Raw genomic sequence first — 16,334 nt, forward strand, 5'->3', positions numbered from 1 at the left:
CGATAATACAGCTCATCAAAGTACCAATACACCATTTTAGATAATAATATGTACACCTCCCTCGCTTAGGGAACAAATCAAAAGATTCAAGTTCTACTAAAGGTAACTATAGTTTTTTGTTTCATAGCCGACCCAAACCTGTAAAGTGTGCTGAGGCTTGTGGATCAACGTCTATAAATTACTGCGTTTCTTCTGCCTCCAACAAAATTGGATGTGTCAAAATAATATCGGATGTAAATTATGTACAAGCATAGAAAATATAACCTACATTTTTACCCCCTTACTCCTTAACTAGTTTTATTCATAGGCCATCACTGATCTTTTGATTTGCTCCCTTACCGACTTGCCATTCATGAGGACCAAAATATTTTGAAATAAGTGCGGAAACAAAAAGACGTATGGGCCAAATATAAGGTTACAACTTACACAATTATCTATTCGTTCTACCTAACCACCTATTCCCATTAATAACGAGGATGTTGCCATATAAAAATTTGTCTACCACCACATACATTATACTTAAACATCTTTCTCACTTAGCAGATACACATACCAAACATATAGATTGTGTGAATACAGTCTCCTCCATTTAGCTTGTCACAAAAATCCACAATATCCTGTGGAAGGTATGAGAAATATCTTCCACAGGGGGAGTATGAATAAGAATTTAAAATGGAATTACCATTAACCAACTCTATTTGAAACTCACCCTCCCTCTGTGGAAGATTCAGATTGATCCATTTTCAGAGGGTGTATCACATTCAAATGGAGCTGCCAGCTGCCCAATGTTTTCAAATCCATTTGAAATTCATACTCCCTGCAGATATTTCTAACCTCTTCCACAGGTGGAATTTAAAAGTGAATATACCCAATGTACTCTGTGTAATGTCCTAATTGTGTCTAAAATTTACTAAATATATATGTAAGTACAAATAAAATATTTAAAAACAGTGTTCAGAAAGTGGATGTGCTAGATTGGACTGGACTTTTTCTTTCGGTCTAAACACAGTGAGTCTGTTACCTTCACGGCATTGAATAATGCCAAAACCCCTTTATACACTTGGGTGAGGACTTGAGGCACACATGTACATGGTGGTTGCACTACCCAAATATATTTAATATAGCGTTCTATTCTTGTGTATGGAGGCATTGTTTGAGGGTCAACCACAGAATTAAGACTACAGAACCAGGACTCCCTATATCTGCAAATCCAATTGCGCGGTCGGTATACGGGAAAAATTAGGGGTGGAAACAAACGAAAACAATTGTGCATGATAATCACACTATAATGCATTGCGTTGCTCCTCAGATGCAGTCCCACTTCGGAGACCCACTTTAAAGTGAGTTAGTTCGCTATTAGGGAATCTGCCAGGGACCCCGTTGAAAATATTTTCGATATAGGCTTTTTAAGCTTTTGTATGTATGCTTGCCTGGATTATCAATAAATCAAATCAAAATCAATCAAATCAGTGGGTTGCTCCATAAAGCATGTCTAGTATCGTGCACAAGCACCGATTAGTTGTGGGTGCATTTCAAGCAAAACATGAATATCCCCATTTTTTCCCTGAGTGTATCAAGATCGTGATTAAGTCTTGGTTTTCAGGTTTTAATTCTGTGGTGTGAACACACAAAAAGTTAACATTATCACACCCACTGGCCCTAGTGTGGATAGTACTGTACATATATCTTGGGTCTATTTACCTATTATTTTTCATCAATATGTACAAAGTACACGATTTGTTACAGATAAAGATCTAAGTGTGTTTTTACAAGGGGAAATTACGCTCTTATATCAGTTTTGTGATTAGGTTGGGACATGTCATACAGCAGGGGTGGCCAACTGCAGCCCACAGGCCTTGTGGTCTTCAATGATAATGATGTTCAATGCAGGCCACAAAGCCTATAGTTATCGAAAATAATGTAAAACACAATAAACATCAGATTGCCATAACAAATGTGTGGCCCATCAAACCACGCAATATAGTCCTCTGTCCCAAACCGTTGGCCGTCCCTGTCATATGCGACATGATCTGGTCCTTGGGGGCCATGGGCGGCAAATTTGAATTTGAGACTGAGGTAAAGTTAAAAATATGGAGTTAAAAAACAATAAAATACATAAGAAAATAACCATCAAAAAACTTCATAACTTTATAACCAAATATGCTAGGCCTTTGGTGTTTTCAGTAAATGATAGCCTATTGTATGTATAATGTACATGTAATAATAATTACAGTAACTCAATTTTCAAAAAGAGCCTCCTTTGGCCCCCATGGACACATATCTTGGGGTGCAGCATTCACACTTTTAACCTTGTAAAGGTTATAACAATTAACATTATGCTTTTGCCTTGCTTAAAATCAGGGGTGTGAGTGACCACAGATAAAAAAAAAGTCTGAACAAATTTGGAAAGCTCATATACGTTTGTACAGAGAAAGTGCAGAAAAGGAGATAAAAATCAAGATCAAAACGTCTGAATTCAGATTTTAAACTTACACCCCGGTAAAATGCGCTTCATTCAGACACTCGACCCAAGTGAATTTCAGAAGTTTTATGAACACTGAGTTGTACAAAATGCAAAATTTACACCCGTTTTGACATGATTGTCCTTTCAGTGAAAATTTGATACAGAAATATGTTGCATAACACCAAATCAGAAGGATGTCATTGTTCAATCACTTGCCAGTCTTAGTAAATAGATTTATTAAAATTTCAAATACAAATATACAATATTTTTCTAATTAAAAACAAATAAATTTCAGTTTCATCCACGGCATAGTTTCTCAAAGTTTGGACCACGTCTTGGTGTACTGTAGCATGAATGAATGGCGAGGAACTTCTTCATCTTTAGTCCTTTGGAGAAGGGCTGCAATGGAAAATAATAAGTATAAACAATCAGAGAAAAAGAAGTTTAACAGTTTATTACAAAATTCATTAATTTTTTCATTTGCAGGGTTTCTCAATAGGTGAATCACAGGCCAGATTCGACCCGGCTACAAACTGTGTGTTTCCACTGACTGGGCACATCATATTTCTTTCCGCGTAACACTCGCAAACCAATTAACCATTGACGGCGTCCTGTGTCATGCCCGTTGTATAATTATCGAACATGTGTCCACTGAGGGAAATACCGGTGTTACACATGATCTGCCTCTAGAGGTGGATCACGGTTGCCAGGTGTCCACACCGGATCACTACAAACCGATCTGTTTTCACTGAGCACATTAACATGTGACGCCAACACTCTAAACTCTAAGTGTAAGGTAAACATTATAGCAAAACAAGGTGCATTTGGCCATCGAACACAGATCTTTCAAATGAGTTTAGCTCTAATCACTATATCAGGGACCATGTATGGACCATGTATGAAGAAACTGGATACAGCTTCCACCCATTGTACCATGCGAGTTGCTGGTTTACAATTTATCCTCGGTTGAGCAAGCATGCATAAATCGATATACCCTGGTACGAATCCCAGCGCAGTTACAACATGGCGCATGGCTTGTATTGCACGATGTGGTGCCTCTCGATCCCATGCTTGCAATCCCACAGGATGTGATGATGCAATCACCGTAAGTGATAGGCACGCTTTCGCTGGCCCGGCCAGCGTACAACCAGTAGTTGCTAAGTGTTGGCAACCTAGTGGTTGGCATGCGAGGGGTCTCAGGTTCAAATCCCACCCAGAACAAACAAAGTCATTGTTTGTTTTCTCTGTATTCCTCCCTTCATTCCCTTCAAATCGCCAAAAAGCCCTTCGGGCGTTAGGGTTAAGGGAGGTTTGTTTTGTCACAATCGGGTATCGAACCATGTTGCACTGAACAGCAAATCAGTATGGGGAAGAAATGCATTGTGGGAAGTGTCAGATATCTTCTTTGCACCATCGCGCTCATTTTTTCTTCATCACTTACCTGCGACTTCTGCTTCGGCTGTCACGGTAGTTGCGTCTTGGCGAAATGGAGCGAGAACGGGACCTAGAACGGCTAGAAGGATGAGCAGAAAAACCAAATGAAATATGTTAATTTAGAAATATAAAGAGTTGCACGCTAAAATCATGTAAAAATGTCAATTTCTGGTTACAAGACCAAAGAAAATGGTTCTTCTACTCGAGCTCAGAAAAAGATCAACCTGCCAACTACTCGTGGTGTAATTATCCTAACAATGTTGCTGATTGGGCCAACTGATAATAAAAACTTCTTTTTGGCCAATCAGCAGGTAGTTCTCATGGGGTTAATATCACCTCCTTTTCATAACATCATATAAAAGCGCACTGACGGAGCGAAGACCGGGAAAACTTTCATTCGTTGTTGTTTCTTCTGCTATTTTTTAAAATCACAATTCATGGTGAGTGCTTTGCATTTTAGTCACACGTTTGAGTTGAATGATCAACCTACTCATGCACATTGAATTTACTGAATTGTGAAATTTGGGAATTTTTTCCTTCAAGGAAGCTATTTCTAAAATCAACCTGAAAATAATCTTTTTCTGTCACTGTCACACACTTACCCTGCTACATGTACATTTCTCTGTTAAAATACGAAACATGTAATCTCATAAACTGGCACGTGCTTTGACGGACGGTACGGGGCACTCCCACCATCTATGAAATGATGAACGTAAACCCGCCGAAAAGCAAACGCCAAGAAAAATATCTGAAAGCCTTGCCCTCTCATCACCGAAGGGTCGATGATCGAAAACCAACTTTGCAAAATGTGCACGCCTGACGGTGACTTTAGAAGCTTTTTGTAAGAAATTTGGTTTGGAAAGAGAGAGACGGACACCTGATGCTAGCTCCTCAGAGGGCGGAAGAAACTATAGCTTTGCACAACCCTGAAGCCACAGCTCTTGTGATCACATGCTAAACTTATGCTGATCACATGCTAGACATGTGATGCTATAATAGCACATGCTGAGTGCTGCCTGACTGATATGATATTGTAGGGAAGACCCGAGGAACATTACCGCAGACTTATCCAAAATCAAAGACCCTGAAAATTAGGAATAAAAACATATCGTGGTAATTGGGGAGTCGTAAAAAACAGTTTTGTATAAGCACCGCCGATAAATCGATAATAATCAATAAATCGATAATCCAATGTAATCGATATCGCTGATATCACTTTCTAAGTGTTACCCATATATTGGAAGTTGCCGATAATGAAAATAAAAAGTATCAAAAAATACTATAGTCACATGTCCTGATGCAGAATGCACACTTACTGATATCCGATTATCGTATCAAATTTGGTGATCATGTTATTTTTCTTCCATTTCATGAGTTTTTTTATGGAAATAAAACCCTTGGATCTTTTCATCAGAATTGTGCACTAGCAGCCTAATTTGCAAGTATTTTAATTTTTGAAGGTTTTTAGTGCCTGGAATTTTCAGATCACAAAAATTTGGAGGGGGGGGGGGAAATTGATAACTCAAAGTTTATTGATATTGAGTGACCGATATATTGATTTTCTCAATCCAGAAATCGACGGTACTTAACTTTGTATCCCTCTCAAAAAAAGTTTTGTATGCCTTTCAAAAAAATCTGTTTTGCACTTATGTGTTAACACTCAACATCTGGTTGTTGAGATAAGTCCCCTGGAATTGCTTTGTTTTGTAAAGCGGAAACTAAGAAAAAATGGAATAACAACATAAAGTACTCATCCCATTTATTAACTAAAATATAATACCAAGGGGTAAAATATGAATGGGCCATTTGTTGTGAAAAATATTTAGTTTTAATAATTAACATTTCATATTTGGTAGACAAGTTCATGCTTGATAATATTTCTACAATCCTAGAACAAAATCAAGAGAATGGGAAATAATAAGATTTGTTATGAAGTTTAACACAATATACTTCCTGGAGTTGACAGTTCCTACAGTGGGGATTTGGGGATTTAATCATTCACATTCAACACATCCACATTTTATATCTTGAGGGTCAGAGATGTAATAATACAGACAATTGCAAGCCATAGGGAGCGTAACGAACGGAGCGCAGAGGCTGGGGTCCCTTTTAGATACAAAATGTTTATCTTTTTATTTTATTTCAAAATCCCAAGGAAGATGCAAATTCAAAAGTTGCAGATTGCTCCATTGGAAGCCCTATTGATACAGAGTGTTCTCAAACAAGAGAACTGGTGCCATGCTTTCCATTGACTTGAACATGCAACTTTTAATTTTGTTCTTCCATTGGGTTTTCGATCAGCTTTTCTTACCGACTTCAGTAAATGTGGTCTTTAAATCAGAGCTAAAGGGACATAAATTGATAATACCGTAACCACCCGGGTATAAGCCCACCTTCGGCTATAAGCCCACTCCCTATTTTTCAAAGCATTCTGGGAACAAGGGTGCACTCAGGTATAAGCCCAGTACTTAGTTTTGGCCAAGTTCTTAAATCAAATCAACTTTGCTCTCATATTTAAGAACAGATATAAAAAATATCAGTTGATAATTAACATTCCACAATTTTAAGAAATTGACATAGAAGATAGAAATTACTGGTACATTGGGCATATACAAATGGGGTGATAGTTCTTATTTTTAAATTCAAGCACTAGCCCTTCCCCGGTTATAAGCCCACCCCCATTTTTGAAGTGAAATCTGCCATCTACGGGGGTGGGCTTATACCCGAGTGGTTACGGTAATCAATGAATCAACTATGCAATGATATCCAAATCCTTTCAATTAAAATCAGGTTTCTAAGACAGACTGCTTGGCTTGATCTTGGCTTGCTTCATGCACTTAATTTTTAAAGTTTAATCATAACCTGCAGGGGTGCAATTTCGTCAAATGTAACGAGAATCAAACTTGATTCTTGATTCTCCAAAACTCATCCAACGAGAATCAAGAGAATCTCAAGTAATTGCACTTTGTGTGGAATAGGCATGATTTTAGGAGAATCAATTGGGATTCTCACAAACTAATATTAGAAACAATTTTTGCGAGAATCAATTCTCTGACTCTTGCCGATTTGTAGCGCTGATGATCTGCATCCCTCCAAACACACATTACATTTCCTTTATCCTTTTTTATTCGTACCAACCACACGTAATGTGATCCTTATGTTCTTTGTCACCCAAATCCCTGCACACTGAACGATTCTGTGGAATGAATAAGCGGAAACCCTAGATATTTGAGTACCTTTGTCAGTAAGTAAATATACAACAATAAATATCAAACTTGTACCTTCTTCTGTATCTGCCACCACCAGAACCCCTTTGACCATCGCCAGGTCTGCGTCCATATTTACAGTCGCGTGCAAAATGTCCACGCTCCCCGCATGCGTAGCAGCTGTCGTTACGTCTGTCACGTGGCGGGCCTCTGCCGTATCCACCGCCACCACCATATCCGCCACCGCCGCCATATCCACCACCACCATAGCCGCCACCACCACCCCTGCTGCGGGAACGTCCACTAGCAATTTCAACTTTGACCTCTTTGCCGCAGACACGTCTGTATAGGAAAAGACACAACTGATTGTTAAACATTTTCCCTGAGCGGTAGAGGTCCATAATAGACAAATTATAGTAAAATTTTACATACAATAAGTCAGCCCTCGAATTAAGGATCTGAAGGGGCACGGCAACCTTTTTAGGGCAAGTTGATAATTGCCTTGGATTTTTACTGAAAAGGCAAGGCAGCACAGCAGTTTGTAATATTTCAAGAGGGCATCATGGCAACTATTGAAAATTTGAGAAGGGCACCAAGGCAATTTCTCAAAAGTGAAGAAAACACACACAAACATAGATAATAATGAGGGGGCAGGGCTGGGGCACCGACGGCACCTTCATTAGAGGGCACGACAAGTGACTGCCTTGGGTAAAGGACATATTTTGAAGGCATTACGGCAGTGGGGTTGGGCACCCACGGCAAAATGCCATGGGTGCCGTGGGTTAATTCGAAGGCTGCAATAAGTGTGATTGATCCTATGACTTTTTTTTTCAAATTTAACTTTTGAAGTGTGTCGTGTAGGGTAGGGTGCATCAAACGCCCCTCATGTCAACCATATTTTTTGTACCTAGTGTCAAACTGTGCCACTTAACTAGAAAATCATCCCCTCCAAATTTAAATTCAATCGGAGGTCGGGAAGGGGGTCCACCGTGAGCTTAAAGTTCGGACAGAGGCAACCAGTAAAAGTCCGGCCGGCAGCTTTTGAATTATATACAGTTATACATACATATTAATAGCTGCCTTTAGTGAATGTTTTTATAGTACCTCATATCTCAGACAATACTCAATAAAATGCAAATCCATTTGAACTAAGCAAAAAGGCAGCTATTTTCAGACATAATTTGAAGTCATAATAATAGCTGCCATGTGCACGTTTCTCTATTTACAGCCATTTCTGCATGGAAAATGGGTCCATCGCATGCTGCGAGCTTAAAGTTTGCATGATAGGTGCCTTTTACTTAAATGACAAATCAATCAGGCAGCTATTTAGTTTTCATTACTTAATACTGAACATCACTGTGGCTGCCATATGAATAACAATGTAATAAATGTACTTATCTAGCTATGTTGCTTATCAGTCCATGATATTGGTAAATTAGGTAACATCATTCAGTTTACGCTCTCTCAGATTAGGTGTCCGTTTTCTATCTTGCTCCACCACTTGCAAGACATTTTGATAATGTTCCTAACTCTAGGCAGCAGCTAGGAAATCTGCACTGAGTTTCACACCACGTTCTGCTGCATCATTTACCACATTGAGCTACATTGACGGCTCTAACATTGCTAAGTGATTGCAGATAAACTGAGGACTCGGGCCAAGTGTCAACATTGTCTGCTAGGAATTTGTCATTGATCTGCAGGATGTTCATAGTGAACCTTGCCTGCAAAATCAGCTAGGACGACTGTTGACCAAGTGATATTCTCAGGGTCAGGGAACTTTGGCTTTCCAAAGCCTGCGCCAAGCGAATATATGGCTTTAGTGCTGCTGCATCAGGTTTAAGTTCAAGTAGCCTTCTCGCTAAAGCTTGTCTCTATTGTACTGGTACCTTTCCACTGAAGAGAGCAAGCGGTACCATCTCTTCGGTGAGATACATGTACCACAGATGTCTGCTCAGGGCTTTGTGGGTTTGCGTGCACTTGTTGCAACACCGAAATTGATATCGGCATACTGCAGGAGGCGCTTGTACAACTGAAGATCATTCCATGGCGGGTCAAAAGCAACACTGCATGTTATCCAGCAGGAACTTTAGATTATTGTTGCAAATACAACAAATTCACATATCTTTGGTAGCTGGTGCTTTGTTGTCACAGTGCCTTGCGGAAGCTGTTCAATGTGATTCTGCATTAGAGAGATTTTGATACTAGGCCTATACAGCAGTTTGGACATACATGACTGCTTGAATGTAATTGATTGGCCCGAGTCCTTAGCTTTACTGCTATCGCTTAGCAATGTTAGAGCCGTCAATGTGGTAAATGATGCAGCAGAAAGTGTTTTGAATCTCATACAGATTTCCTAGCTACTGCCCAGAGTGAGGAACATAATCAAATGTCTTGCAAGTGGTGGAGCAAGATGGAAAACAGACACCTAATCTGTGTAAAGCATATTTTTTATGGCAGCCACAGTGATGTGCAGTATAAAGTAGGGTCATTATTTCTCAATTCACCCAATGGGAAACACCTCACCCCCTTCAAATTTGTTCAAAATTGGTATACAGAAGCGATTTTGGCTGGCAAGCTCAAATTTCAAATTTGAGCTTAATCGGACGTATGGTTTTCGCGCTATGCCCCGCCCATTTTTCGTGTTTTTGTCGAAAAATGGCGCGCCCTTCAATATTGTCGCGACCATATCTCCATAACTGTAGGTCCTACTGAGCTGAAATTGGTGTCATTATTTAGCTAATCTCTCAAAGAATCCAAATCTGCTATCATTTAGTATGTAGGAGTAAGAGAAAATTTGTGACCTTTTTTTCTGCACTTTGACCTTGAATTTGACCTTGTTGCCCACGTGACCGCGAGGCGAATTTGGGTTGGAATTATACCCCCATATGTTGTCTACAAAATATCAAAAAATTGGAGGGTAATATTTTTGTTTTTTTGCTAGAAGCTTTCTAAAACAAGCATGCAGGTGAAAACATATGTATTTAATGCATGTACATATAGGCCTATATACAATTGGCCTATATTATAATAGTATCATGTGTACAATATACTGAGCCTACATACAAAATTACAGTTTTTCAACCACATGCTTGCTTTATGAAAGCCTAGCAAGAAAACAAAAAATATTACCCCTCCAATTTTTTGATATTATGTAGACAACATATGAAGGTGTAATTCCAACGCAAATTCGCCTCGCGGTCACGTGGGCAACAAGGTCAAATTCAAGGTCAAAGTACAGAAAAAAAGGTCATATTTTTTCTCTTCCTCTAAATGATAGTAGATTTGGATTCTGTGAGAGATTAGCTAAAAAATGACACCAATTTCAGCTCAGTAGGACCACGGTTACGGAGATATGGTCGCATAAATATTGATAAAGGCCCATTTTTCACCGAAATCGCCAAAATGGGCAGGGCATAAGCCGAAACCGTGACGTCCGATTAAGCTAAAATTTGAAATTTGAGCTTTACCAGCCAAAATCACCCTGTATACCAATTTTGAACAAATTTGAAGGGGGTGAGGTGTAAAATCATATTTTTTTTGGGTGATTTGAGAAATAATGACCCAGTAATGAAAACTAAATAGCTGCCTGATTGATTTGTCATTTAGTTAAAGGCACCTATCAATCATACACAAACTTTAAGCTTGTAGCGCGTGATGGATCCATTTTCCATGTAGAAACAGCTGTAAATAGAGAAACATGCACATGGCAGCTATTATTATGACCTCAAATATGTCTGAAAATAGCTGCTTTTTTGCTTAGTTCAAATGGATTTGCATTTGATTGAGTATTGGCTGAGATATGAAGTACTTTAAAAACATTCACTAAAGGCAGCTATTAATGGGTGTGTATAACTGTATATATAATACAATAGCTGCCGGCCGGACTTTTATTGGTTGCCTCTGTCCGAACTTTAAGCTCACGGTGGACCCCCTTCCTGACCTCCGATTGAATTTAAATTTGGAGGGGATGATTTTCTAGTTAAGTGGCACAGTTTGACACTAGGTACAAAAAATATGGTTGACATGAGGGGCGTTTGATGCACCCTAGTGTAGGGGTCACTATAAAACAAAATTTGTGCAGAAACTCTGATCAAGGCCATTAAGCACAGGGTTGCCAATTGCCATACACACATTTTAGGGAGCACAATTAGGTGACTTTTGAGAAGAATTTAACTTTTTTGACAGTTTCCTATCTCATTGGTTGAGAAAAAAATTGAGTGACCTTTTGAGTTTTGACACTGGTGTCTGTGACTTTCAGTAGTTTCAAGTCCCATAGAAACTAGAACAACTGGGTGACTTTTGGATTTGGGCTGAAAATGTTGGCAACCCTGCATCAGCCCACCTATTGAAGTATTGGCCTACTGTAAATAGTAAGACTAGATTTCACTGTGCACTGAACCTTTTCAATTGAACAATGAAAATTCTTACGATCCATCCAGTGCTCGAACTGCATCTTTAGCGTCTCTGGCTTCTTCAAACTCGATGAAAGCAAAACCTGGTGGATTCCTTGCTACCCACACGCTCCTCAGGTCACCATAGCGATTGAAGGCATCTTCGAGTTCTTCTTTTCTTGCGTTGCTGGGGAGATCGCCTACGTACACCTTGCAGTCTCTGTCGTAGCTTCTAGACGAATAAGACATCTTGGAATTTGTTGTGTAAATGTGGTCCTTTCTAAATGATTCTGGGGTTTAAAAGAAAGAATAAGATTGAAAAGGTACATTTTAAACTGAAGTCTGGCCAATAATAAAGATGGCTGCCAAATATTTCTTCATGAAATACAGATTGCGATTTTTTTCCACATCACATTTGATTTCTATCGCCATCTATGGTTGCAGAGACTGTCTTTTGGAATTTACATGGAATGACGCAGGACTTTGTTTATTTACTACCATATTAATTTCGGCAATTACGTTCATGTTAAAATGTTATAGTACACAAATATTGAGCTGGGTCATTCCATGCCAACTCAGACAGGGGTGTACAATATACCTCATGGATTTTTTTTCTTGGTTTAGGTACCGGTAGTGATAGACATCAATGAGAAACGGAAAATTTGAGCCTCCAACTCCGTTTCGTTTTTCCACAGCATCAATTAGAAATTTAACAGGTGGGGGGGTCATCATGAAAAGTGTGACATTGTGTATTCCTCCTAAACTCCACCCCTTAGAACATTAAAATTCTCTACTCTGTGGTTTTCAGGGTGTATTTCAAATTTCAAAATCAAATCCATATACCGTACCATATCTTGCTTCTAATCTGAAACAAAGTTACAGGACCCTCAAAAAATGAAAATGTGAAAAATTTCATACATGAACCATACTTTAAATATTTTTAGTGTCCAATTTTGGGGAATTGGTACCGGCAAAATTAAGTACTAGTATATTTCATATCAAACCATCCTGAGCTCAATAAGCTATTCTGGGCTGACAATTTATTATAAAATTTCAGTTACATGTATAACTTGACCCCCCTGAAAATTACTGTCACCCATTGAGCACCAACTTTTACTTCAGGTATGTTTTAGATTGGTCCCAGATGAACTCTTATAGATTCCAGCTTGGTGCTAAAGCTCCTTGGTCGAACAACTTACAAGACCATACATATTACTAATGTATAGGAGTTGCAGATTTGCAATTTAAATGACAAAGTCCATAAATCCATAAATTTATACCTTACATGTATTACAGATGTATTGTATGGTCTTGTTTAACTAAGATGATGCGCCACAGCACAGCCCGTAGGGACAGGCACATCTGAGCGAGGGCGCTATTTATTTTACTTGATAATAAAGCCCTATGTAAATCTGTGCTATTTTGTGCCACTGAAAACACCATTTTTGGAGAAAATGATGAATAAAACCAAAATGAATCGTTTTCAGATGCTCTACATATATGTAGTTTGCATTGACAACAGATTCAATGCTAGCCTTTAGAAATCAGAATGCAACATTGACTTCACTTTTGAATATTTTTTTCTGTGAGATATGCCTTGGTGAAAATCACCGTTTTGGTCAAAAAAGGGGTCAGAAAGGGGCATTTTGGGGAAAAAAATTCTATTTTGACCCAAACTTCATCTTCTGACAAAAGGGAAACATGGTTTGACAAAACCTTTCATCCTTTTCACATAACAATTGCAGTTTACTTATTTGCTGGGAGAAAGCACTTTTTTGTTAGCGCTTGGCCTGGGAAAAATCATTGTTTTTGCATGTTAAGGCAAAATAAAAAATAAACATGTTTCACGTCCCCTCCGCTTCCTTTTTTTGAGGTTTCCTCAAATATATTTTTATTTTTTGAAATTCAGTTATAACTTTTCAAAAAATATGTCTTGGAAGTTGGAATGCTTTCTATAGCCTTGTTAAGGTACAAGAAACATTTTAGGAAGGTTTTGTGATCATTGGAGGGGTGTAACTCTCAGAACAACAAATAAAAAAGGGCCTCCTTCTTTTTCCACGAATTATTGTATACGCTAACTCAGCTCTAACTTCTAAGTATAGGTATTTACACCAATTTTGCGATAAAAATAGAAAATAAAAAGCCCCTCCTCCTCCTTTTTTTTCGAAAACCGGACGTGAAACATGTTTTATTTTTTACTTAGCCTAATAGAATTAATTTGAAATTTTTATGCCTGTCCCCCTAGCACAGGCGCAGACGCAGTTACATCATGGCAGCCGGCAGTACGAGGCGCAACCAATGAACAATGTGCAGTGCATATTGTTTTCACCGGGATTTGATTATTTTCACCAGCAGCATGACGTATATGTAGCTCCGCCCTTGCCTTGTTTGGCTTATAGCCTTCCAATGCACGCATGCATCAACATGAACCCAGGGCTGTCAACTTTTTGGAATTGCTTGGCGTGAGACTGAGGCGTACCCGGATTTGCGGACTCCAATGTTCATTTTGTACCATGATTATTTGAGCCACACGGCGCCGAGAATGTGAAAAGCGGGGGGTAGGAGCAACAAATTAATAATTATTCATGACGATCGTGAGATTTTACTCATTTTCCTTTTTTTTTGCGTGAGATTTACTACCTAGGGCTAGGCGTGAGTTTATACTACCTTGGCGTGAGACCGTGAGAAAATGACCCAATGCGTGAGACTCACGGCCAATGCGTGAGAGTTGACAGCTCTGACAGGGCCGTCGCTAGAGGGGGGGTATGGGGGTGTGACACCCCCCCATACACAATTTTGTCGGCAAAATGTGACTGTGGCAAAACCATGTTACTGTCGGCAAATCTAGTCAAAGGTATGTGTGATTGTCGGCAAATTGTGAGAGCCATATAACAGATTAATGTGTAAGGAAAATTGTGTGGTAACGTAATAGACATACTGTGAATGGTATTAGTAGTTACTAGTAAAAATTTTTATGAAAAATTTTGTGTCTCCTAGCCCTCCCCAGCCCCCCCCACTTTTTAGATTTCTCAGCGCCGTCCTGGCTAAAAAAAATTTGGGTCAACAAATTACAAAAAGTTTCCGTCGGCAAACCATACTGTACACCCCCCGAATCATATTGGTCTAGCGACGCCCCTGCTGACGAACCCAGCCAGCGCCAGGGTTGCCAAACCCGCGATTTGGTAGCCCAATTGGGCAACTTTTGAAGATTTTCCCAGCGACTTTTGACAATTTCCTGTCCCATAGAAACCAATTGCCAAAGAAAAAATTTGGGCGACTTTTCAACATTGGCTCCCGCGACTTCTGATCATTTCCTGCCTCATAGAAACCAATGGTAAAGAAAAAAATTGGGCGACTTTTTGATTAGGCCAAATAAAAAAATAAACATGTTTCACGTCCCCTCCCGCTTCCTTTTTTGAGGTTTCCTAAAATATATTTTTATTTTTTGAAATTCAGCTATAACTTTTCAAAAAAATATGTCTAGGAAGTTGGGATGCTTTCTATAGCCTTGTTAAGATACAAGAAACATTTTAGGAAGGTTTTGTGATCATTAGAGGGGGTGTAACTCCCAGATCAAAAAATAAAAAAGGGCCTCCTCCTTTTTCTAGCCATTATTGTATACGCTAAAACAGCTCTAAGTATAGGTATTTACACCAATTTTGCGATAAAAAATAGAAAATAAAAAGCCCCTCTTCCTCCTTTTTTTCGAAAACCCGGACGTGAAACATGTTTTATTTTTTACTTGGCCTTATTTGACCCGCGATTCGGGCTGAAATCTTTTGGCAACCCTGGCCAGCGCCTAGTCCGAATAATCAGACCCAGAACAAAATATTAATTTCTGACATGATCGTGTACTGGGTCTGAACTGTTTCCATATGAAATCTTGATGGCAAATTGGACAATAGAAGCACATGCAGCTTTTTAATCCCTATTCAGGTTACGTGAATCACGCTATTGTGGACCATCCTTCTGATACTTGAGTGTTTGGACAAGCGGAACGGTTTTTTGTCTACCTCTCTGTTTGTAAACAAACCAGGAGGTCGAAATCGTCCTCCTCGCCGAATACGAAAGTCAGCGTAATAGTACGGCACTGGCCAGCGCCAGGGGCCATGAACTGATTGACCATGAACATCAACATGAAAATGGAATTTAGTACCCGTGATTGTTTCCATTTTTCTCAAGTCTATCAAGCAACAGTTGCAACCTTACTCTCTTAAATTTAAAAGAAAACCAATGTGTACAGAGTGATACAGCTAAATAATGTCAATCCCAACACCTACTATGTTTAATTTTGAGTTTAAAACCTGCAATTATTGTTAGTACATACCTTACGATTTTACGTGTGAGCTGCTGTCTGAAGTAAAAATAATTAGTATCTTCTTACAAATCATGAACGCTAATTGCATCCACGTCTTTGGTTTTATTAACGGCATGAACGTTCTGTATGCGGGCGATCAAAGTTAGAACGAGACTACACCACATTTCGCCATATAGTCTCCACATGGAATAAGTATATAGAGCACGTAGTGCGATGGAATTGAAACTCCGTTCGTCGACGTGAGGCCAGGCGATCGTCACGCTTGCAGCATGTGGACGTAGATGGCAGCAGCATTTTTCTTTAATTAGCATATTCGTGACGTCATGTTAAAGTAAGTCTCCACAGCACTACGCATATTTTTTACGTAGCTTTTAGTACTATCGTGGTGGCAGCAGCATTTTTCTTTACTTTTCCAAAATGGCCCCGCCCGGGAGACGCCATTGGACGCCATGTTAGTGCAGGGTAATACACAGGGAAAGCCGACGCTGTCGCCACCTTTTTGTATTGCGCTAGCATATGAG

General features: G+C 39.3%; 1 protein-coding gene across 2 annotated transcripts; it reads right to left on the minus strand.

The window, feature by feature from the left end:
- Window positions 1-411: 411 nt before the first annotated feature.
- Window positions 412-15,865, minus strand: LOC140168323 (RNA-binding protein 1-like). Of its 2 annotated transcripts, XM_072191685.1 has the most exons (5): window positions 15,823-15,865; window positions 11,533-11,785; window positions 7,180-7,446; window positions 3,906-3,977; window positions 412-2,863 (listed from the first exon to the last, which is right to left on the minus strand). In XM_072191685.1, the coding sequence occupies exons 2-5, from the start codon at window positions 11,742-11,744 to the stop codon at window positions 2,845-2,847; spliced, it is 570 nt and encodes a 189-aa protein (XP_072047786.1). In that variant the 5' UTR covers window positions 11,745-11,785; window positions 15,823-15,865; the 3' UTR covers window positions 412-2,844. The 2 variants fall into 2 exon arrangements, with proteins under 2 accessions (XP_072047786.1, XP_072047787.1); XM_072191686.1 differs by lacking the exons at window positions 412-2,863; window positions 3,906-3,977 and adding an exon at window positions 3,987-4,982.
- Window positions 15,866-16,334: the final 469 nt, after the last annotated feature.

The sequence above is a fragment of the Amphiura filiformis genome, chromosome 13 (genome assembly GCF_039555335.1).
Source record: "Amphiura filiformis chromosome 13, Afil_fr2py, whole genome shotgun sequence".
NCBI lineage: Eukaryota > Metazoa > Echinodermata > Ophiuroidea > Amphilepidida > Amphiuridae > Amphiura > Amphiura filiformis.